General features: G+C 38.2%; 1 protein-coding gene across 3 annotated transcripts in view; it reads right to left on the bottom strand.

The window, feature by feature from the left end:
- The window catches only part of FNBP1L (formin binding protein 1 like), a 58,567-nt gene that overhangs the window by 14,792 nt on the left and 18,703 nt on the right, over positions 1-25,072 (bottom strand). For all 3 annotated transcript variants that reach the window (XM_057428993.1, XM_057428994.1, XM_057428995.1), the window contains exons 2-7: positions 13,816-13,931; positions 6,874-6,927; positions 4,262-4,409; positions 3,816-3,878; positions 2,194-2,298; positions 1,542-1,670 (exon numbers count right to left, since the gene is read on the bottom strand). In XM_057428993.1, coding sequence (XP_057284976.1) covers positions 1,542-1,670; positions 2,194-2,298; positions 3,816-3,878; positions 4,262-4,409; positions 6,874-6,927; positions 13,816-13,931 — 615 coding nt within the window. The remainder of the gene's footprint in view (positions 1-1,541; positions 1,671-2,193; positions 2,299-3,815; positions 3,879-4,261; positions 4,410-6,873; positions 6,928-13,815; positions 13,932-25,072) is intronic.

Raw genomic sequence — 25,072 nt, 5'->3', positions numbered from 1 at the left:
GTGCAAGAAAATAAAGAAAAATACCATTACATAAGATTTATAATAAAAGTCTACTGGAACAGAACAAAAAAGTGCAAATGGAAGAGAAACACTATTTTGAGTATTTCTCATCATAAAAACCCTGGACCCTTCCCCTAGTAAAAGGTGGGGAAAAAAAAAAACCAAAAGAAAACAGAAAGCAATAGCACATGTATCAACAGGTTATAAAAAAATGGGATAACAGGCTGGATCTTTCCTGTATCTGCTCTAGCAATGGCAGATGTCTCAAATAGCATCCAATTTCAGCTCTCCAAAACAAAGCAACAACCCAGTCATAAGAAATCCCTCTCTTAGGGTTCTCCCACAGAATGTTATCAAATACCTGCAAGGAAATAATAAAGATGTAGTCCCAAGAGGGAGCAGGACTAGGCCTTTCTGCTCGTACTGGAGGTTTAAAAAGCCCTAAGTAATATCTTACAACAATAATGGATTTTAACCCTGGAGAAATAAAGGCAATAAACCAAAACCTTGGCCCAAGCTACAAACGAAGATGATCACACTGTTTCTCCTGGGAGCTGACTGCAATTCCTCCCTCAGCGTGCTAATGATACATGTACTGCAGTGCTGCCTAACAGTTCAAATACTAGAAAATTCTTTCATAAGCCAAGATCATTTTCTCCTGTGAATCCTAGACCTTCTAAGTAAGTGTTTTTCAAAACTATGAACTCCTTTGTGCTTCTGGAACATATCAAGCACTGTTACCTTGGTGCACCCTTGAATAAAGTATTTTCACTTTACTTTTCCTCACTCTATGTCTTAGTGTCAGTTTCTACAGTCATAGTATCCCCCAAACGGTTGAATGTCAATGCCAACACATTTCGGAACTCTCCTTCACCTGACACCCCAAACTGCTTTAAACGAGTTTTGAAAGGTCTCTGACTTTGAAAGAATCTTAAAAGAAAAAACCTAACAGTTACATGAAGCACCTTAAGAAATCTCCTTTTTAGGTACAAAGTATTGAGCCATTTGTGCTTTGAGGGTTCTTTTATTATTTAGAGAATTCTGTCAATTGCTGGTAACACAGATGAAGCAGTGACAGGGGGGAGTAGTTCTGCCCCCGATCCACCCATTTTATACCTGCATATGACATATATTAAAGCACACAGTCACCAATACCTATATGCTTTCCTCTATCTCTGCCAGAGTCAAGTCATTCACAAACACACAAATATCAAGAGAACTAATTATCAGGGCTTACTGAAGTGACAATTTTAAAAGTTTGCTCTCACCTAGATGCCTCAAATGTTTATTTTGCCATACCTCTTCAGCAGTCTTTAAACAAAGAGGCCATAAAATAGAAAGACTTCATAGAAAAATGCAAAAGTATTTTCATTACAAGTCTTAGCATAATTACTGTAAGCAGTGTCTCATGATAAAACACAGGTTGCATCAAGATTCTGCTCATTTCTTGATAAAAGTGATCCACTAACACCTCCCCCCCCAATAAAGTTCTGGATTTTAAAATCTACTTCTCCTTTAAAAGGCCAAACCTACTTTCTTACCTTATAAATCTGAGGAATGACGATGTAGTAGTGTTTGTGCTGCTCTCCATTAAAATTCTGTAGTTGCGCAGCATACTCATTTTTGTTTTCATCAGCCATATGTGTGCGCAGGTTTAACTGTTGCTTAGCCTGGGAGGGAAGTGTTATCAGTTCAAACATGTCTTGTGTTTTTCAATTACCTATAGCATTATTTTATTTTACTAACTATGCAAAAGCACAAGTCATCAAAACTGACATCCTTATAACTGAAATAGAAAGCACATCAGACTTCATCTATACCGACAATCTAATTGCTATACATGATACATAGCAATGATCATTTTAGCCCCCTTAGCCAAGTTGCTTAAACATGTATCCTAAAAAAAACACAGAAGGGACTGAACATGCATATCACAAGATATCAAATGCCACTAAGCCTCTGGTATGTGTTGAGATTACATTATCTCAAGAGCCTCACCTTGAGACTAATGAAACATACTCCCTGTCTGTGCTCTTCCACTTTACTGGAACGTTGATTTTGCACATAATATGCAAGCATATTGTATACACAATTCTATATTCAAGTCAAAAAATGTTGTTCCACCCCCGATGATAAACAGGCAAATAAAGTATTTTTAGAATAAAGAGAGTAAAGAAACAGCACCGCTCTCACCTTCTCAACATCAGCTTTTGTCGCATTAGTGTCGTTGTCCAGTCTTTCGTAGCTTTGTTGTGCCTTCTCTGCCTCCCTGCATTCTCTCTCAAATTTCTTTTTGCTCTACAAAGGTCACAGATTTATTGCTTCAACAGCCACTATCCACCCCCTCTTGGCTTTGTACAGTAATTCTGAATTCTAAGTATCAAACCTTCCAAATAAATATCTGAAATCTACTAACAAGTCTCAAACCTTTTCAACTTTTCTATTTCAAACTTACTTCCTTGAAACACCAGCAAGGAAACAAGTGTAATGATACTACAAAATATCAAATAATCAGAATACGGAACAATCTGTTAGAAAAATCCACAGATTATTATAAACAAGCAAGTCCACTTTTATAGCCTGATTTCAATAATCTAGATAAGGGGGGGGGGGAGGCAAAAAAACCCTTAAACTTGGGCTTGCCTGAGTAAAATTCTCAAGTTCCCTTCTTCAGTGATCAATTTTACTTGAATTAAACTAAATTACTTTTCAGGTAGCCTGAAGGATTCATGTACATCACAAGTCCTTAGCATATCCATCATCATCAGTATTCATACCAAGTGGCATAGCTGTAAGCAGCACAGATAACAGCATTCAAGGAACTTGATGTTCAACATATCCAGCTGTTGTCAAGACAACTGCTGTAGGAAAAACTATTGCAGCTCAAGAAGCTGGTATCTCTAGAGACAAACCAGCAACAGAGCCTGTGTGAGTGCTGCTCTCCTGCTTTAAGGCCAAGTCAGGCAGCAGAGGTTAATGTGTCCCTTAAAGGCTGTATGCATTAAAAAGACTGATTTTGCACTCAAGTAAATACATTGCACACAACACAACTGATAGATTGAAATGAAAACTACCACATCTGCTTTTACTCCGATCCTCTGACCATGAATTAAACTCTGGCATGACACTGAAGCAAGACATTGCCTGTCTGGGTCTACAACAACAAAACAGAAACACACCTCTCCAGTATTGCTTCACAATCTGGATTAAAGATAGAAGAAATATCTAAAGACACAGAACCAGCAGAACATCAGAATGCATCTTGAAAACACTTGCTTGAATCTTTTATTTCCATATCTTTAAAAGAATGTCTCTCAAGAAAAAGGAGCTGACAACCTGTTCTAGAGACTTTTGCTTCCTGTTTTTCTCTGTTAAAAGTAATTCTCCCTCCTGAGGGTATGATAGTCAATAGCAATATTCTTGATTAGACCTCATGTAACAAGCCTATACAGTGACTTAAGGTTTTATCTTCATATAAATACACTGTCATTATTAATGTCTCTCTAAAAAAAGTAGCCTGTGAAGAAGCAACCAAAGTCATCTGTGCCTATGTTAAAACCAGATTCCTTTAGGCTGGACAAAAGCCAAGGCTTCACTCGAACACATGCAGCAGAAGCTGTTTACAGATCTTTTTTAAACAGGGAACTACAAATATATTGAACTGTATTTTGGATGTTACTAAGTTTGATTGGGACATTCAGTAATACAGCTAAGCATTGAAGTCTAAGCAAGACACATGACAACAATCCATTAACAGACTGTATATTATTAACTTGAACAGGAAAAAAAACACGCACAACAAAACGCAAACTCACATTATCCATCTGTTTCCAGCACATGTCCAAATACTGCTGAGCCTTTCGCCCTTCCTGAAGATGCTAAAAATACCACAGATAAGTTTACTTTACGTACCTTTTTTATAGTATTACTTAGTCCCTGCTCTAGTTGACACACTATGACATGCAGCATCTCCCACAAATTACCAGTACTCTCTGGAAGACATTACTAATCATGTAATAACAGTATCACAAGTGAAAATTACACTGGCAAAAACACTGCTTATTAGCACTGTCTCTCAAGATCTTAATTTCCGAGTTTGTAAATGTAGTAAACCACTACATAAAAATACTGAGTGACTTCACATGTGTGTTTTATAAATTACAAAACCTACTTATTGCCAAAGTCATTAACTTGGGTAAACAAACACATCAAGTCAATAAAAGACATTCAGTTTGATATCCACTGAAAATACAGAAATTACCATTTTCCTCTCAGTTTTTAGATCATGAGAGTATCTCATCAATTCTCCATACACTCTGTGTCCCATTTCTTCTGCAACTACTTCTCGTTGTCCAGCATAGTCATTCAACTCATTAAGGATGTTAAAAAATGCGATACATGATGTAAACCTGATGGCAAGCACACACACACAAACACACATATACAGAAAGTGAGACAGTTTAAATGGAATTCTTTTATTACAGTCTGTACTCCTAATTAAATCAATCCAAAGAAACCCCCATACATATTTTACAATAAACCTCATCTTAATGGTAACTAAATTACAGTACAAACGTAAGTTGGGAAAGCCTATGTTAAGCCTAACATGTACTGTATGTTGCAATACCTCTTCAAACACATTTTATAAGAGTATGGGTTATTGTGGATGGAAAAGAAAGAAGAAGAATACTACCTGGAAAGCCCTGTAGTATACTGTAGTATCTCCTAAGCTGCCAACACAGAGGCCTGAGCCTGGGAACGGATACATACATCCCTAGGCTCGGAGGCTGAACTTGCAGCAGAGATGATGTGCTTGGTAGTCTTGAGGGTGGAACATGCCAATCATACCACTCATATGCATCCCGATGGATGATCTACAGAACAAGCTTTGCTATCAGCTCTGGAGACAGCTGCCTGTTTGCCTGCCCACCTCTTGGCTGGAAGTAAGGTGCCACTATGGCTGGCACTGAAAAGGGGGGGAAGAGGAGGGGCAAAGGGTAGAAAGTGTGTGTGGAAAGGAAAAAAGAAAAACAAACACAGGCACCACATTAAAATATACATCTTTTTCTCTTTTAACTGTGGAATACTGCCATATCCATAGGCTTGGCTCTGGGGAATTCAAATGCCATCCTAGCACTAGAAATACTATTCCCTATGGTCCCAGGGTCTTTAAATAGCCAAAAGAGGAAACCCAAGTGTGAATTCTCAGGCACTCTGCACATCATGTGCTCTGGTTGCAACCTGAAAATTGCCCATTTCTTTACTTCCCAAGAGTCACCTCTAAAGAAAAAAAAAAGTACTGTGTATTTTCTAAATGAATAAAAAAAAGTCTCTTGGAATGAAGAGCACAACAAGCACAAACAAGCATAAATAATCAAAAGTAGTTTAGCACAAATTGCTCCTCCACATTCACTTACTTTATCTCTGGAATCAAAACAAGCCAGCAGTTGAAGGACTCTGGTCAAAAACATGCTGATTTTATGTACACTCAAGTCTCAACGTGCAAATGCACAGCTAAATTCATATTGCCATATGCACTGAAAAACTCTACCAAACTGAGCAAAAAACACAGCCTAAATGCCACATCATTGGTTTTGTATTAAAAAAATACTTAATTGCTTTTCTACAAAAACAATACTAGACTGTACATAGCACACTGAGCTACTGCATTTCACACCTCCAGCTAGCTTAAGATCTATTTGGAACAGAGCAAGCACAACCTGACATATTTACTGCTTTAAAATACGAATGTAAGTAAACTCAGGTCATGCTTAAGGATTAGCAAAGAACTGTAAAAAGCCAAGCAGAAGTCTTTGTCTTAGTCAACTAAATACTTTGTCTTAAAAAAGAAAAACCCCACAATTCCTCCCCCCAAAACCAATAAATACTAAACACAAGAAGCCCCCACAAAACAGAAACAAACAAACAAAAAAGAAACAAAAACCACACACCAGGGAAGAAAAAAAAAAACAAAAAACAAAAAACCAAACAAACCCCAAACAAAAAACAAAACACAAAAAACCCCACAAAAATCCCACAAATCAATGAAACAATCCCTAAGACAAAACCAAGGAAACAAACAAAAAAGAAACCAAAAAGCCCCAACAGACCCCCACCCTGACACAAACCACCACCACCACCAAAAAACCTGAAACAAAAAAAAGGGAAAAAAAAACCCAAACAAAAAAATCCCAAACCACAAATTAAAAAAAACACAAAAAACCCCAAAAAGAACCCAAACCACAAACCCCCCAAAGAAATTAAAAACAAAAAAAAAAACCAACCCAAAATCCCACCCCCCCCCCAAAGCGAACAAAAAACCCAAACAAACAGAAAGAAAAAAAATTACACACACACACAAAAACCCAACCAATAAACCAGAAAAAAGCCCACCCCAAAGCAAACCAAACATCAAACACTGGAAAAAAAAAACCACGTTGAAACAAAACAAAAAAAAACGAAAAGAAAAAGGGGGGCAACAACAAAAAACAGAACCCAAAACAATACAAAAAAACCAAACAAACAAAAAGAAAACAAAACCCCCCAAAAAAATCAAACAAACAAAAAGAAAACAAAACCCCCCAAAAAAATCAAACACCTCCCCCTGAAACAAACAGACAAACCAAAAAAAAAACCCACCCCCCACCCACCCGGACCATGGGCAGAGAGAGGAGGAAACACCCAAAACAAAACAAAAAAGAAAACAACCCTGAACACCAAACCCTTCCCCTGAAACAAAAAAAAAAAAATGCACCCACACAAAAAAAAACAAACAAGAAAACCCCCAAAACACCATCTGCCCCCCAATGCCCCCCCCTAAAAGAGCACAGAACACTCATTCTTAAGCATAGACCTTGCAATGCACATTTTTACCTGGGTTCCTCATCTTTGGGCGAGCGTTTAGGGCAGTACTTCTTAACCAGATTTCTGTAAGGAAGAACAAACCAAAGACGCTATTTCAGGGTCTCTCTTGAGAAGACACTCACACACACAGACACTGAAAACTGCAAATAGATCATTTAATTTCCATGACTTCAAGGAACAAATCTATTCCCTCCGTCATGTTACAAGGGTCCTTTAGATAATACAAGGCAAAAATTTGGCACTGTAAACACTTTAAATCACTGACCCAGAACAACACATTTATAAGTATTTTGAAACCTCTATTGCAGAGTGACAAGACATAAAATTATGAGTTCTTTATTTACCATCCTTTTCTCATACACCAAAACAAGCCAGCAAGCTAGCAAACAGAAAAAACCCGAATACACGACCACTGTGTAACACACAGAGAGCACACACCGTATGCTTACACCCATGAGCACAAAATTCCATGCCTGAATTAAGCTTTACGTGTACATTGAGGACAAAGGTTTTAACCACAGTATGTGCACATCTTCAAGTAGGCTATTTCCAGAACAGAAGAGGCAACATCTGTTTTCAGGAATAATTGGAAAATACCAGGTTTTCAGAGACAAAGCAAATCTCTAGAAGATGCTCCACAGAACTAGCATCTACACAGTGTCACAGTCTCAGAAAACCGACAGAAACTCATCTGCTTATCATACAAATGCAGAAAGGGCACCTTAAGAAATACACAAATGACATCACCTGCTCTACCCTAAAGCATAAATAACACAGGTACATATAACACCGCTTAAACAAACAACTGCAAACTACTTGCAGTTACAGAGACTGTTACAAATGTCACAAATCCTGTGAACAGGAATAGAAGCAGCACAATTTTACAAACAGGAGGAGTAAGAGGAACGTCCAGTGACTTTCTGAATTCTTATCTTCTATGTCAAACTTGGCTTTAAAACCCAGTTACTGTAGCACAGCATTCTGCCCTGACTTACAATACTGCTTCTCTGACAGGAATGAGCTCTTTCAAAATTCCTGAAATTCAAAACATATGTTATCAAACTTGGAAAAAAAAAAAATCCAGCTTTTTAGAAGCTGGATGCTCGTAACTCCAATTGGCGCCATTCTTTATTCTAGCAGTTTTAAGAATTGTCAGGTTTTTCCAAGAAACTGAAAATCAGAACTCTATCACCATTCTCTCCCTGTGTTTGTCATGTTACAACAAATACAGAATCCAGTTTTGTACAAAAGAAAAACAGGTAAGAGACACTGGGGTCTTCTCCAAAGACCATGCTCAGTCCTGAAGTATGTACCAAAACATGAGCAGGGAATTAGTGTGGAAATAGCAAGTTCAGACCCTTTGTGTCTTTTCATGCCCTTAGAAATCACAACTAGAAAGAACAACCATTATAAGGCAGTCGAATCCTTTTATATCAATGTGTATTAGCAGACAGGATAACTCCTTAAGAATTCTCTGCAAATTCAGAACTTTCTCACTGGAGGCTCTTCGCTATCACCAGAATCCACTGCCTCTTGTAACGTTCTAATTGGTAGAGATTAAGCAGACATTTTGATTGGAAAATGCCTAAACCCAAGGAGGAAAAAAATAATAGTCTTCTTTGGTAACATCATTCCCATGTTTCCTTTTCCCTTACATTTCCACTTTGCTCCTCAGTGCTTACTTACGAATGGGAAACTCCCAAAATTTATCCTATTCAGAAGGTGAAATGCATAATAAGCACACAATGCTGTAAGTTAAGCAACCACACATGAGTCTTTTCAAAGGAAGATTTTCAGAGGTGTTGAAAAGGAGAGAACTGGAGAGGATTTACTGACATGCGGATTTCTGTAAGGAGTTTCATGGTATAATGTTACTTTTTATTACTTCTAGGAAGACAAAATACTTTATAATCCTTTCTCCAACAAAAAGTCAGTTTCAGTCATCTTAGTCTAATCATCTACCTTAGGATCACACAAACATAGTTTTGAGGCACTGTGTGATCAAGATTCAATAACAGCACATGGTACTACAATCAAAGTCAGCACAAAACGACAAGTAAATGCAGAATTTAAAGCTCAAAGAGAAAGACGTCGTTCACATGAACAATGAAGCGTAAATGGCTTTCCAAGAAGCAAACAGCAGCACTTGGAAAAACCAAAGAAATCAGATTTAATCTTTGAAAGAACACCAGCTGGAACACAGCAGGTATGACTGTGGATCTGAAGAGTAAGGCATCATTTCAAAGAGGAGGCAGTTGACATTTCAAGGGGGCATAACATTTTTTTTAACATTTTTATCTAAATGTGTGCCTAATCCTTAAGATCTAAATATGGATCTGGTCTAGTTTAGAAGAAAACTGCAGCAGTAATCGCAGACAGTCAGAACTAAATCAAATCCAAGAGCTAAACTGCTCTATACTTCCTTACAAAAGTCAATCGATGACACTTTAATCCTCTCTATAAGTTATAATTTAAACTTCTACCATACTTTGTCTTACAGACATCTGGAAGCAGCTTTCATACAGGACTAACTACATGCAATTGTGCTGCTCCTGGAATTTCACCAACCTCTCTTCTCTGTATAAATTGGTCTGAGATCAAGACCAGTGAGACAGCAGCCTGGACGATATTACTTTCTGGACTATATGACTGTCAAGAAGCACAACCTCAGTCATGTAGATGTAAGTTCCAAAAAAGCACCCTAGTTAATAAACTAAAATTAGTTGTAGTCATGTACATAAAACTTAGAATCACATAATAGTTAGGGTTGGAAAGGACCTTAAGATCATCTAGTTCCAATCCCCCTGCCACTTCTACATAAAATTATAGCCATTTGTACAAAATGGTGTTTATCATCTCAAACCTAAGTTTTCTTCAGTCAATTAATATGAAAGTAAAGAATGGAAGCAGCAGCATCAATATGGTACAATCTGTATTAAGGTAGCAGCTCAGGTACTGTAGCATCTGCTCATATTAAACTTCTACGGCCTCTGCATTACATTGTAAATGAGCCTGGGAACAAACTCTGAAGTCTGCTTGCATAAGTTACTAAAACAATGCACTAGTACTTAAAGGCATTTCATATTTATACATAAAGAAATACTTTTATTAGGGTTCTGATGGCTTCAGAGATTGCAGATCAGTATTATGGACTGCATGAAAACAATGTCATCAGAAAATGTTTTAACTGAAGAGATGAATCTTGGAGTTCACAAAGCTGAATACCCTTGGAGCTATTAAGAATACGTGTGTTTTGACTTGCAGAAACATCATTATAAGAACCCTGCCACATCCATACCTGCATAATATCCAGCAGTGTAAATTTTAAGTGCCAATCAAAGGAAGAAAGATTTGATAAATGAACACACATGGTGGTAATTTGTGTCCCCAACTTCACATCTGAGCTTACACCCATTTTCAATTATGTTTCCAAGACTTCATAGAAAAAAATAGTCACTATGTCTCAATGTGACCAGACAGATTCATAGATTAGTGTATTTAGAAAAACACGTTTGTATACAACAGTGTGCAGAAGGAACATGAAAAATACATTTGCTCAGATTAATCAGACATCTCCAGAGATCACTACATACAATTTCAAAGGGAAACACTCTAACAGTTCTGAAACAATCATTGCTGTTTCATTTAAACTGACAACAGAGAAGATGACTAAATTCAGAAGTCATATTCTGCAAGGTAGTTTCATCTGTAACTGCAGGTCTAACTTGTATTACTGCCTAGCATCACAGGAAGGGGTCTTCTCAAGTGTCCTAATGCTTCAGACAGCACAAAAAGGGAGTCAACCTCTAGAATGAATTTGCGTGTGATGATGTGGAAATAAAGAAAACAGACCTTCACCTCATGCCTTTTAGCAGCAATGCTCATCAAGAGCAGCATCTGATCATTCAGTTAACCAAATTCAGACAAGAGCCCAGTAATTTGGCACATAAAAGCCTATTTTTCCAGTATAAAACAACAAACAGTCATATAGTTAAAATGAAATCCGTTCATCTACAATGTATACTGCAACATGTTTGCCCTGATTCACATCTCCATAACTCCGTAATAGCAACCTGCGCAATCCTCGGGGTATCCCAACGCATTAGTTGAGACCTAAGCTATGCAAAAGTTCAGATTCTCCTTAGGTTAGCTCAAAAATGAAATCACAGTTGCTTTTTCTCAGAGCAAAGTATATTGCAGGCAAAGCCAGGACAAGCTCTCCAGACAGTTCTTTTTCTCCTCTGTAGACACTTAAGGAGTCCTCAGCAGTTTCAATTTTTCTCACAGCTCTTCTCAGTATCAAAAACTGTCTATCAAAGAGCAGCAAGGGATTACTTGCAACCCTAACCCAGCATTTGGACAGGATTCTCAAGTTGCCATTTCTGGAATTACTCTGCAACCCTAAACCATAATAACTGCATATAATAAGAACATAGTGAGTTCACCCAAGCAGTTCCTCATACGCTGTACATGCATAACTTGTTACCTACAGGAGTCTTGGAACAGATGTTGCACCTGGGAAAGCCTCATCACTAAGTTGTGGCAATATACAAAACCAGCAGTTATCAAAATGCAAGGGTATATATACACCAAGTGAATGTGAATTTCTGCCAGGACACAGATTCTGACTTGTGGTAAGCTGTTATGAACAATTCACCCAAGTTTTCATCCTTACGTCTATGAGGATAAAATCCATAAATAATCTCAACAGAATGATCATGGCCCGAGACTGAGACCAAGACTGAAGAAAAAGTACCACCATACAGCACTAGCACTACCTCCCTCATTAAACTTGTTTCTTCTTGGCCTCCCATCCAAGTACTAAGAGAGCTGCAGAACTACCAAAAAGATAACCACCCACTGTACTGTTCATACATCTGCTAAACAAGCATATAATACATCTCAGTTATAAGGGTAATTATGAATATATTCTCAACACTATTTTTCAGATTGCATTTCATTACAAAAGGAAAGAAAATTATGATAAACTAGAAATTCCTATCAGAGATATTAGTATCTATCTCACTTTAATGCTGCCAGCATTAAAGTTCACCAGAACCATAATCCATCCCCAAGATCTTCTGTCTCAGAACTCCTCAGGAGCAAGCTGCAGGACAGCTAACTCTTCTAGAGGTGAAGAATTTTGCTTGATCTCAGTGTGCCCCTGGGGTCTCAAAACTGTTTTACATGGCTGAAAACAGCGAGTGTCCTCCAGAGCAATGATGGCTGAAATCACATCACAAGACATTTCACTACTAAACAAGAAACACATAGGCTAGAATATCAAAGAGTAGCTTCTTGAATTGGTCTACTGGCAGAAAATCAGTCACCCACTGGTGTGTGTGCTGTCCAGATCCTTGTTGGCAGCAGGCAGGAAGTGCATTCATGCACTGTACAACATGTGTGCAGCAAGGCCTGTGCTTCCCAAAACATCATACTTACTGCACATGGACAGTCAGTCCAGTCATCTCACAGAAGGGGAACTTGACAGAACTCTCAGTTTTGAAAGACACTTTTCTCAAAGTCAACAGTTTTACCCAGAAGAATAAAATGCTGAACAGAAAAGACTTCCTATTTTTAGTCAAATCCCGAAGGAATAATCTGGTGCCTCATCTTGAGAGCTGTAGAATGAACCTTTAAATATAATTAAGAAAAAAGGCATTTGTTCATGATATTTAAGGAAAAGATCTGGGTAGGCCCATATAAATTCCGTTTTTAAACAGACAACTGAAAACAAGTCAAAATTGGACTGTTCACTGCTGCTGTGCATGCTTCAAGCTTTCCTTTACCTCCTAGAGTTTTTCTACACCAGAGTTGGAAAAGTGGTATTTATTTCCTTCCTTTTAAGAACAAAATTCCTTCAGCAAAGTAACAGGTTATTATGTTGCGTGAATATACACAACCATATCAAAGGAAACTGAAATCAAAAAGGAAATAAGCAGCCTAACAGAGACCATCCACACCATCGGCCATGAGCCTCATTACTGCATTTGTGAGGAGGATTCCTCAACTCTGTATCTGATGACAGCCTAGTCTGCCAATGATGAGACTATGGAAAACACCACGGGAGGGAAGCTGCTATCAGTTTCAGTCTCACAAGGGCTAGGCAGCAGTTTCAGCTGAATCCCCAAAGGAATCCAAGACAGCAAAGGTTACAGTGAAGGCCAAGTTCACAAGAGTGTCTTATTTAAATCTTGTTCTTTGCACTATGTGCACTTTTTGGTAAAAATAAATCCTATTTTATTCTGAAGAATGTTCTTCTCTGTCACTTCACTGCTACTGCTCTTCTTGTATGATCCTTTTGTGATCCCTGAGGGGAAATTCCTACTGGACCTAAAAGATGTTTCACTTGGCACCAACAGAAAGCAAACTGGAGACGCAAGATAAAGGGTGGTTGGGTTACAGTCTCACCCAAAGGGACAAGACCAACTACGGAAAGGGTGTGCTTTCAGGACAGGAAGATCTGCTGCTTTCTCAAGTTCTACTCCAGGATTTCAACTAGATTTCATAACACAATGTAGCGGGGCTCTTGCCAGCTCAACATGAGAAATTAATTAGCAGCAGAGGCTTGAAGCTGGTTGAACACACACACACGCATAAAAATGCGGATATGGGTAATGTACTTTGCAGCAAATATGCCAGTAGTGGAAAAATAATATTATGGTTTTGAATATTAAAATTTAAGTCTTAAACCTTTGCAGTTCAAACATACGAAGGGCGGGTGGGAAGGAAATAAGACAAAACCAAGCAAGCAAGTAAGCGCACACCCAAAGAGAACTTTCTGTTTTGGACTGGTAAAGAAAAACTTGTCTGTCATGAAAAGAACAAGTGATCTAATTCACTCTGTAGATTAAAAATGGTCATTAATCACAACATTACATATTTGCCCATCATCAGGCACAGTGATTTTACGTAACAGCCAAGACTCTTTAAGAAGAAAAGAATCCTTACCTGAGTTGTTTTGCATAGTTTTGCTCAATTTCTATCCTTTCTTTTACAAATTTTGCATATTTCTCCAAGAAGTCAATGCCCCATTGTGTGTGCTTGTCCAAGTTATCGAACTGATCCTTTAAAACCAAAGAAACAGAATTATCCAAAGTTAGTTAAGAATCACAGTAGCACCAGAAAGGACTTATAATTTATCTATGTGCTGTGAGGAAATGCTTGTTACCTGGATAGAAGTTATTCAGGTTATAAATCAGTCGTACAGCAGAACATTAAGCTGTATGTGCAGGCTTTCTACACCTTCTTGTATCTACACCCTTCTGTAAAAACAGCTCCAAATACTTGTATTTTAAATTGTATACAGTCTTTGATCACTTTCACAATGCAAATGTGTTTTTTCCTCCCTAAAACTCCTTTCATTCAAAAGTTGATTTCTACCTCCAAGACAACAAAGATAAAACCAAAGATCAGTATTAGGTAAGAGATACTTCCACAAAGTGTGGCAGCTCTAACCCACAAGAAATAGTGATTTGATTGGCTACAAAAAATTACTTTCATTCTTATGATTTCCCACTGAAAAAAAATTAGCATTATAGCTGCATGGCTGAGTTGGGTGTAGCCTGCATCTGAAAAACATTCATTAAATCAATTCTATCTACACAGTCTGTGATCAGCTCTACCAAGAGATTCCAAAGAAAGCGAACCTGTCCTTAGTCATTAAGAAAGTTATAGTTAAGCAAAGGCACAAAACAAACCAGGGAAACAGACAAAAATAAACCATGCTGCCTAAAAGTCTGGGGATTTTTAGCACATTAAGTCATTTTCAAAACCAATCTTTCACTATATTCTATACTGAACAACAGGTGAAGGGCGCGCTAATTAGGATAAGCTGAACATTCAAAAAGCAAATAGAAATATGGGGGCTAGAGACCAGGCAGGAATGAATATAGGTATAAAATGCAGCCTAGGAAACACTTTCAGCCTAGCACATATTTGTAGTTTATGCTAAAAAGTCTGAGGCATCGGAAAAAAAAAAAAAAAAAAAAAATCAAGAAAAAAATCAAGTATTTTCAGCTTGCCGCTGCATTTACAGTACTTCTTCTTAACAGTTACTTAGTAATCCAAAATGACAAGCAACTGCAACAGTCTGTCCTGTCTGCGCTATAATCCAAATACAGCTTCTTAGTAAATGTAAAAATCAAAATAAGAAAAAGGAAACAAAAAAGCTAAAGAAAGCATTTAAAGGCAAAGTTTAATTTAGACAAAAAACATGAGGCATCTTTACCAGAAACTGTCTTGCAGATTCAGTAACTTCACTGAACCTCATGAACTACACTGACCTTCAGTGTATCAATTTAAGTTCAATTCCAAAATGCAGTAGAATGATCTGAAGTCAAATTAAGAAGTATGTCATAAAATGCTGCAAGGCTTAAGACTCAAGGACAACGTATCCAACTAAAAGAGATACCAACACAGCTATATACAACCAACAAGACTAAAAAAGAACATAACGAGATTAAGGCTGCTTTTAAGTCTTGCCTTGTGACTCTTACTATCTGACACCATGGGCTAACAACCATGGCCACTACTGCCTTTAACACTTCAATTCAATAGCATACAAGTACTGCCCACCAAAAGTGCCCATCCTGTTAACACTACTAATCATGTGCTCCTGCCTCTGCCATCACTCTCTCCAAACCCACAACTGCTTTCCCTGACTCATTTAATCAGAAACAGCCAAGAGACAAGGAGAGGAACTAAAGACAAGATCCGAATGTATTTCAGAAACCCGGGCCTCTATCTCATATTGTTCTGATGTGCCCACTTTGCATCAACTGCACATTTCCATCCTAAGTATCTTTGATAAAAGTGACATCCTATTGTTTTTAGAAGTTGCATATACATTATCTGCATATGTTCAACATGTTGTTCAACATCTTCGTCGCTGACATGGACAGTGGGATTGAGGGTGCCCTCAGCAAGTTTGCCGATGACACCAAGCTGTGTGGTTCGGTTGATACCCTGGAGGGAAGGAATGCCATCCAGAGGGACCTCGACACGCTTATGAGGTGGGCTGATACCAACCTCATGAAGTTTAACCATGCCAAGTGCAAGGTCCTACACCTGGGTCGGAGCAATCCCAGGCACAGCTACAGGTTGGGCAGAGAAGAGATTCAGAGCAGCCCTGCGGAGAAGGACTTGGGGGTGCTGGTCGATGAGAAAATGAACATGAGCTGGCTTCAGTGTGCGCTTGCAGCCCAGAAAGCCAACCGTATCCTGGGCTGCATCAAAAGGAGCATGACCAGCAGGTCGAAGGAGGTGATCCTGCTCCTCTACTCTGCTCTTGTGAGACCTCACCTGGAGTATTGTGTGCAGTTCTGGTGTCCTCAACATAAAAAGGACATGGAACTGTTGGAACAAGTCCAGAGGAGGGCATGAGGATGGCAGAGGGGTTGGAACTAGATGATCTTAAGGTCTTTTCCAACCTTAACTATTTTATTCTATATGGAAAGAGGGAGACTGTTGTGCTGTGGTGTCAAACTGCTGTTGCATATTGATATATATTGATATACTGATATATCGATATACTGTTGCTGTTGCATTAGAATACATCATCAATCTCCAGAAGTCTTTTTTATATTCCACTCACTTCTGTCATTACTCTGGCAACATTAACCTGGCATCCAAAGGAAGTTTCCAAAAGGTGCTTTTGGCACGAAGTCAACATCTAATACCATTAGGAAGAACTGACTTCCTCCAGTGCTCAGCAGAACAAAGCCTTTGCTGTCCTACTTAGGCTCTTTAGTCCACAAAGCTTTCATTTGCTGCTAAGGTTTCATTAGCATTAGGGAACACCACATTATTTATGTTTCCAAACATGTAACCAGAGAGGATGGTTTTCCAAATATTTTCTTCCAACAAAAAAGGACTCTAGTGGTCAAAATTAATTCTCTGCTACTAATGTGAAACTCGAATGGGACAAAGTGAGTACATTTGCCATGCTGGTCTCCCCTCATGCTTTCCTAGAAGTATTTAATCATTGACTGAGTGCCAAAACCTCTTCCTTTCCTCAATTCCTCCTCTTCATCTGATTCTGGAAACAGTATGCTCTGTGGAAAGTCAGCTTGGTAGGATTATCCCATCGCTCCTCTAGGGAAAGAAGTAATTTGTTCCCTCCCTGTATGCAGGACATACACAGAACAATCTGAATGGAGTAAATCCAGTGTGATAAAAAAAAGTAAAGCCCATTAGCTATCCTCCCCACTCTGCAGACCTTTACATTAGGCCAGCTCCTCCACCATCACCAACATCTGTGAAACTACTCATGATCTCATAGATAAACAATGAAAATCCTAATTGAGTGCGCCATTAGTCCACATTTACTAGAATTAAAACGAGGAGTAGTACGCTCTGTTTTAAAGAGTGAAACAGCTTCACAACATCAGTCTGTCCAGTGACTTTCTCCATCAGTAAACATATGCACCATCTTAGAACAAAGCACTCAGTATGAACAATAATAAAAATTAATTCAAGAAGTATCAAAACATTTTTTGAAAACTGTCTTATGGATGCCTAAAAAAATAAAAACCTACAGATCTGTATTCCAAACAAAATCGCTCTAATAAACCCTCGCATAAACATTGACTCCTTGGATTAAATTTGACATACTGATGATGTCTCTTCAATTCTCCAAGTCATGTATGTACTGTAAAACAGAGCTCTCAATTAACAGACAGAAAATATAAGCCAACACATCAGCTTCACGACTTTTCAAGCTCTCTACAATCAACAAACCAGTGCATCAAAGTCTGCAGTCACAAAAATCACCTTAGCTGCCCCATAATGACACTGAGATAAGTGAGCAAAGGATAAAAGCAACACCAATAAATAAGCAGAAACGAATGGCCTTTTCAAAAAGGCTTCTAGAGGCAAGTCACCAATATACTTGTGGTCCTTTGAACTTCTCCCCAGAAGCATCCATGTTTGAGCTCTGGGCCTTGATTAAACAGAAAGTTTCCCTTTCATCCAGGAAAACAAGCAGAAAATCTTCCACACTGCTACAAATAAAATCAAATTAATGCACTGAGATACAAGCCAAGCAGTATCTTGAATGGAAAAAGCGGCACAAAAAGATCAGGCAATACTGTACAGACCAGACAATGAACCAAATAACTGCAATAACATTTAAGCTTGGAATTTCAAAATAAATTTATCAGTATTAATTTGGCTGGCTCCTTTATAAGGAAAGTAAAAACTGCATTAACCAAAGGTCAGCTAAAGGCAATTAAAAAAAGAACACATCCTACAGTATCTGGCAATGTACTACCTTGATAGTAAACCATGTTCTCAATATTCCAAGGCAAATATATATCACTGTTTGCCTAATAGCTCCCCACACCAGCTGAGCAGGCCATTTTTTGTAAAAAGCTTCTTTATTAAAACTGCAGCTGACTATTTTTAAACTGATTAATGCCAACTAATGGATGGTGGCCTTAAGTAGAAACTGCCCACTCAAAAGCTGGAATGAAGTCCAAAGTCTCTGCATCATGAACAAACAAATCTGACACTTGATGGAATGTTTGTAGTAGGTCAGTATAGACTATTCCAAAATAAATACTACCTCCCTAAATTCTGCTTCCAGATTATTTACTGGAGCCACAGATCAATGTTACAAATACTTCAGGTACGTAGTCTTAAGCTTATCAGGTTTTTGCAAACAGCAGGAAGCTATACAATAACAGCAACTGAACATCAAAGCAAGGAGCCAAGTTGAATCAAATCTGCAACAAAGGCAACACAGTCTTTCCTAGGTTAAACTCAAGATTTGCCCTCTCCCTCTTATGGACACTCTTTTTTCACCCAAACAAACTTCAAGAACCAATAAGAACATAGAGGGATGCTACAGCATAAATACCCCATCCTTAGTCTATCTAAAGCTATCAGCAGCTACTTAAGAAATTTGTATATATAGGAGTTTCAAATAAAAGGCATTAACCCAGACTGAGATTTTTAAAGGGTTAGATGTTCCCAGATTTTACACCTTTGGAAAGCCTTTCTGCATTAAAAGCTAGGATTGTGGTATCACCTCCTTCTAAAAAAGAAATCTGCTTGAGTAAATAGTTCCTTTACAATAAACACCGGTTTACCAAACCAACATCAGACTGCTAATTAGCCTCTATTTCAGTGACCCCTGTTTTGATGATCTCCAGAGAACGCAGTTGAAAGCCTTCAGAATCATATTAAACACAGAACTACATCAACTTACAAGTCTAAAGCAACCCATCTTGCTTAATATAATTACTTACATCTGCTGTATCTTTAAGATACATCATTAATTAAAATATTTTATTTGAAATCACAACACTTAACATTACAATCCATCTTTTTTTTCCTCTTTCACATCAACGGTACATCACTGTTCCCACACATTTACCTGACCACAATTTTAGTCTGCAGTTACCCAAGCGATCTCATTTGCAGTTCTGAAGCACTGGCACAAGATTAGGGTATTTTCCAAATTTTTTGTTCTCCAGGCTGCATAGCCTCTCCAGCGTAAACTCCAATTCAGTGAGCGGGAGATAAAAAGCACAATTCCATATTTTGCTCTCTAAATCCTGAACACTTAGGTAGTCCAGGATAAGGAAATACATACCAGGCCCTAATGAGAGTCCACAAAGAATGTGTTCACAGCACAGGAAAGCAGGAATCAGGTGTTGTTAAAGGAAAAAAACCCAGAACACTTGGCATCAAAAAAAGCCCCAATGCATTTGTGGATAGAAATGTTGTATTTTATTATCTTTTATGGAAAAGCAACAAATTACTAAACCAGAAACTCTAAGTCTACAATAATCTGAGAAAAATGCAGCTGATAATACAACTCAACACTGATCACAGTTCTTATTTTCTCAATTAAAGCTCATGAGGGTCTCTCAAATGAATCAGAACTACGGATAAATTTAAATGATAGGGTGAATTCCACATAACGTCTTACCTTCCTATAACAGCAGTGCTGCAGAAAACAAAGACCCAGTGCTATTCATAAGGTTAAATATTTTAACTTACAAATAATTCCGAAGTGACTACTTCACATATTTTTATCAAAATCTTCTATCAGAAATACCTGAATTCTTGCCTTTTTTTTGTTTGAGGTTTTTTGTTATTGTTAAATAGGCCTGAATTCAGGTCAAATTATTCAACATTTCCATAGAATCACAGAATGGTTCGGGATGGAAGGGATCTTAAATCTCAGCCAGTTCCAACCACCTGTCATGGGCAGGGACACCTTCAGCTGGATCAGGTAGCTCAAAGCCCGGTCCAATCTGGATGACTCCAAGTATTCATTTATGGAAAAAAAAGAAAAAAAAAAGAATACCCCCCCCCCCCCAAAAAAAAAAAAAACAGAAAACAAAAAAAAAACAACAAAACAAGTAAAAAATATCCCCAAAACAACCCACCCTCTCAAAAAAAAAATTAAAAACCCCACAAAAAAAAAACAAACCAACAACCAAAACCTGACAGTGTTTCTACAGAAACTTGAGATGCTACATTAAAAATCAAGGCAATCATAATCAGACAAGTATGTTAGTGAGAAGTTACCATTATACTTTTCCCTTTAAGAAAATTAGGTTATAAAATAGTATTTAAATTAGAATATATGCTAAGCTGATCTACTTCTGACAGTACATTTCAGTTTCTTTGACCTCTGAAACCTCTTCAGTGCCTAATTAGTTTTGATCTGTACCTTTGTCTCTATCTGTTTGCATTCCAGCTTCCTTTTCTATCCTAGGATAATAGCTCTTCTATTTTACTGTCTGAACTTATTAACACTTCTCTCTCTCCCAGCCTGTCTTTATAATTATCAATTTGGTCTTCTGGTCTTTTTGTTTTCCTTGCAGTTGCAGTGTGCTTCTTCCTAACAGGCAGTAAAGAACTGCTTCCAGATAAGCAGTAGTTTAATTTTTTTAAACATCCTGTTAGTTTTACATTAACAACAAAGAGCTTATTCTATATCAAGAACGAAACAAAGTGTCTTCATTTTCTGCTTTCTACAAGTTCTGGAATGTAGCTTCCAGACTAATCTGCAAATTATACCTCACTCCCTTTAAAAACTATCTATGCATTAAAGTTAAGAGCAGGGGAAAAATGTGGCTGTGAGCAAACTTAATAGGCTAAGCACTTTATGGACCACAAGATTAACAGACATGAGAGCTCAGAGCAGCAGCATCAAAAGCCATCGCTGCACTGGAAATAAAGCAGAGGTACTCAGATTAAGATAAAAAAATTTACAGGTTCATATACATAAACTGAACAGCACTTTGCATCTTAATTTCTTATTAAAAGCTCAGTATAGATTTTACAAGCAAGATAGTATGAAGAAAATGTTCTACTCTTTTGGAGACATTAATTTCTAAATAGAACTTCTGAAAACTATCTTTGGGCTGACCTTCAGGACATGGAGCCATTTTGGTAGCAAAAACTAAGACATTGGTGTTAACAATAAACTGTATGTTGCAGTTTGACAATATTTAAGTGAGAAACTGTTAGAAACACAGACCTGAAGTGCTTAATGTGCAAAAGGAAAATAAAGTTACATAAAAAATTACTTTCAGCCAGATGAAAGACTATTTTGCTCTAAGGAATGAATAAATTCATATCATGAATGTAATATGAAAAATCTATTTGCCTGTTAAACACTTATATACATTCTTAATAAGCAATACCACTGTCAACTTAGATTTTTAAAAGTCAGTTTCCATGATTAAAGAAACATTTACCTGATAAAGTCGGCAAAAAACTCAACAGTACTGAACCACTGGAGATCTAGTCATGCTGTAAAACAAGGTATACAGCAAGGCAGGTTTCTAAAATGAAGCTAAAAATGGAAAGCCACAATTGAGGAAGAGAAATACAAAGTCTGTGCTTTTCCCTTTAAAGATCTCCTCGGACCAGCAGCAAAGGAACTGCTTTGGAAACTTTTGATGGAAAGTCAGGTCTGGCAGTAGGGGATGTCTTGTTTGGCAGCTAACAACTTCATAGGTGTGACAGACACATTCATTTTCCAGGAAAGGACAGGAATCTGCCACTGACAGAACAGGAATAGAAACATTTGTGACTGCTTTTGGCATGAGCAGCCAGAACCAGAATAGAATCAAGTTCTGCATCTGGAGATTAGCACATCAACTGAAAGACATCAAAGATTGGCATCAGCAATTACAGCAATGCTTTCCAGCTCACTCATGCCACTGGATATATCAGTTGGCCTAAGGACTAGGTTTTAATAGCATTAGTTTTTTACCAGCAGAGCAAGTTGACCAAAACCATTCACAGCTGAGACAATGAACACCAGCGGAAAGACAACAAAGGAAAGCAATGTGCTGTCAGAGGGCACCTCAACAACTCCTGTTTGGCCAGTTTATGAACCACCCTCAGAATTCTTCAGTTAATAGATGGGTATGCTCATATGAACTCAGTGTATTTACCTCACTGTATCAGGATGCAAACTTCAGTAAAGAGAAATTCAATTTTGCACAACTTTACCTATGGGTCTGCTTTCCGTTTTTCTCAGGGGGCTCCTGCTCTGTCTTCCCATGGCAGGCTCAGCCCTGCTTCACCCCACAGGGAAGGCTGTTTTCTAAATGCATCATCTCCTCCTCAGGAAGTTCTACCAGCACAGTGCATAGCAGCCAGAAGACAATTACAGGCATCCTTCCTCTCTGCTGCCTTTCACAGGCTTTTCATGTTGTGCTTATCAATGAACAGGGCTGTTCACTGTGGGTAAGTATGAGCTCTAGCATCTCTACTTACAAGTTAGCATGAAGGCAAGATACTCTGCCCCAAGCAAATGGAAGAGTCTTCTGTACCACAGCTACTTGAGAAAAACAAATGTATGTACACATATAAAGCAGGTATCATTAACCATACACCCCTGTTTGTAAAACACAAGCATACATAAAACATAAACAAGGAAATCCTACTTTGAAAACTGGATCAGAATCCACTCAACTTTCAAAGAGCCCCTTAGTCTCATTAAACATTTAATAGAGAGGAAAATATGAAAAAAAACCAAAGTAACCACATTTTTCCACATATGCTTTTTATAGCGATATTTAAAATATTTGAGTCTTCCCTGCACTTGAACCAAAGCTTAATTCTGAAACAGTAATTCTTCACTTAATTCTACTTCAATTCCCACTTTAATGCACATCAAGCTGTTTTCAAACAGCTCTGTCCAAGACAACAGCAGACCACAAATCAATGTTTCCAAGTATTTAAAATAGCTGCCACTTTAACACAGAGACTACTGCCACTTTAACACAGCAGTAGCAGTCATGTTTCTCCTCCTTGGTAGCTGGTGCAGTGCAGTGTTTTGACTTTCGGCTCGGGAACAGAGCTGATAGAGATGTTTTGGTTTGGCAAGGACTTTGTGACCTCATGCTCTGCCAGGGAGGAGGGGAAGCTAGGAAGCAGAGACAGGACACCTGACCCAAACTGACCAAAGAGGTATTCCATACCACAGCACGTCATGCCCAGGATGTAACTGGGAGTGAGCCGGAAGGGCTAACTGCAGGGTTGGAGGAGGTATCACATCGGTCAGCGGGTGGTGAGGTGTTGTATTCTCTTCCCTTGTTATTTCCTCTATCATTATTATCATTGGTGGTAGCAGTAGTGATTTGTGTTATACCTTAGTTACTTGTTCTTATCTCAATTCTTTTGATTCTCCTCTCCGTCCCTCCGAGAGCATAATTGACTGTTTAAACCATTCTCTTTATACAAAGGACATAATTGTGTCCATTCTCCTAAACACCAAGAAATCTTATTTTCACCATAGCCAAGCTAGAAATCAGACACTTCCTGAGACTTCTGGGAGTGACCGTGTGCTGTTAATAAACAGACAGAAATATAAGTAGATTTTAACCTTACTTATGTCACCTGCAAGAGGAGCTAGGAAGAACTGAAGTGTAACCATAAATGACATTCAGTCTGATAAGCATCACAGTAAAAAAGTATCAGTGCTTGTACATTGCATAGAGATGCTGTTACTCATTGTAAGAAACACCTGAGAAAATTCCCACCTTCAGAGGAACACTTTACACACAGAGTATAAATCAGTGGGGCTACACGTCAGTGAAGCAGCAGAACACTGAATTCACTGTATGACCAATAGCCTTGTGAGGCTTTCACGTGAAGCAGTCCTGTGTAAAACCAGAGCATTAACTGCATGACTAACATCAGTATGCAGAAAATCTGCAACAACAAAGTATCTGGCAAAAGTCCGATTTCTGAAAAATTGTGTAAAGAATCACTTTGTTCCTCAGAAAAGATCATTACATGGTTTGACACTCAATGTACAACACGAATATTTTACTGTATGACTAAACAATCCACCAGTGAAACTACTGAAAACTTTAAAGACTTGTTAATGCCTCTCTATAGATACTTCCAAAGTACTATTAAAAATGTATTCACAGGAGACTGAATGAGCAAACTGCTCTGCCACTTGCCAGTTCTTGCATATGTAACAATCTATTTTCCAATTCTAAAGGATCTGTTTTCTAAAAACAGAGATCTTACCTACTGCCAACTTCTTCAGAGAGGGGGTTAAGTTTCTGTTCTGGCCAGTCTGGCATTGAATTTAACAAGCACAGTATGCACTGCTTTTTTTTTCCTCTCCAAACACTAAGAGAATGAACATGGAGCAGCGTGCTCAAGGAAAGAAGGGAATGGTATTGACGTTACAAAGCAGAATGGTTCCCTGAGAAGAGGAGATTATTACTCTGAAGGTAACACAACAAGGGCAAGGTACAGAGGAGATGATAGGGGAGAGCTAAAGGCTTTGCCAACGGAATATTATTACAGAACACCTAGATGCCCTACATCACAAATTCAGAAGAAAAGTTCCACCAGCTTTGCTGCTCATTCTGGTGCAATAAGCCTGCATTCACTGCTTTGCAGGACACAGTCATTTCTTACCAAGTTACATCTCCATCCCTTACATGTAAATGCACATCTCTGTACAAACTGTCTGTGCAAGTATATCCAGCTGCACTACCACGAAAACCAGCTTACAATGCACTATTTAGTGAGTTTTACAGACTTGAGATGTGACATTAGTTTGCATATAACCACACTATATACTACAGTTCAGAACTGTAACAATCACAGCTCTGAAGTCACCAAAAAGACAATGGTAGCAAACAGTACAAATTTAAAATAAGGAAGTACCCTCTGCCAGCTGGGGGAGGTGAAAAATAAGGGAGTATCA

Source organism: Pezoporus wallicus, unplaced genomic scaffold (assembly GCF_028554395.1).
Source record: "Pezoporus wallicus isolate ANWC-B61680 ecotype Strahan unplaced genomic scaffold, APGP_CSIRO_Pwel_v1 contig_593, whole genome shotgun sequence".
NCBI lineage: Eukaryota > Metazoa > Chordata > Aves > Psittaciformes > Psittacidae > Pezoporus > Pezoporus wallicus.
This window is presented reverse-complemented; position numbering and strand designations above follow the sequence as displayed.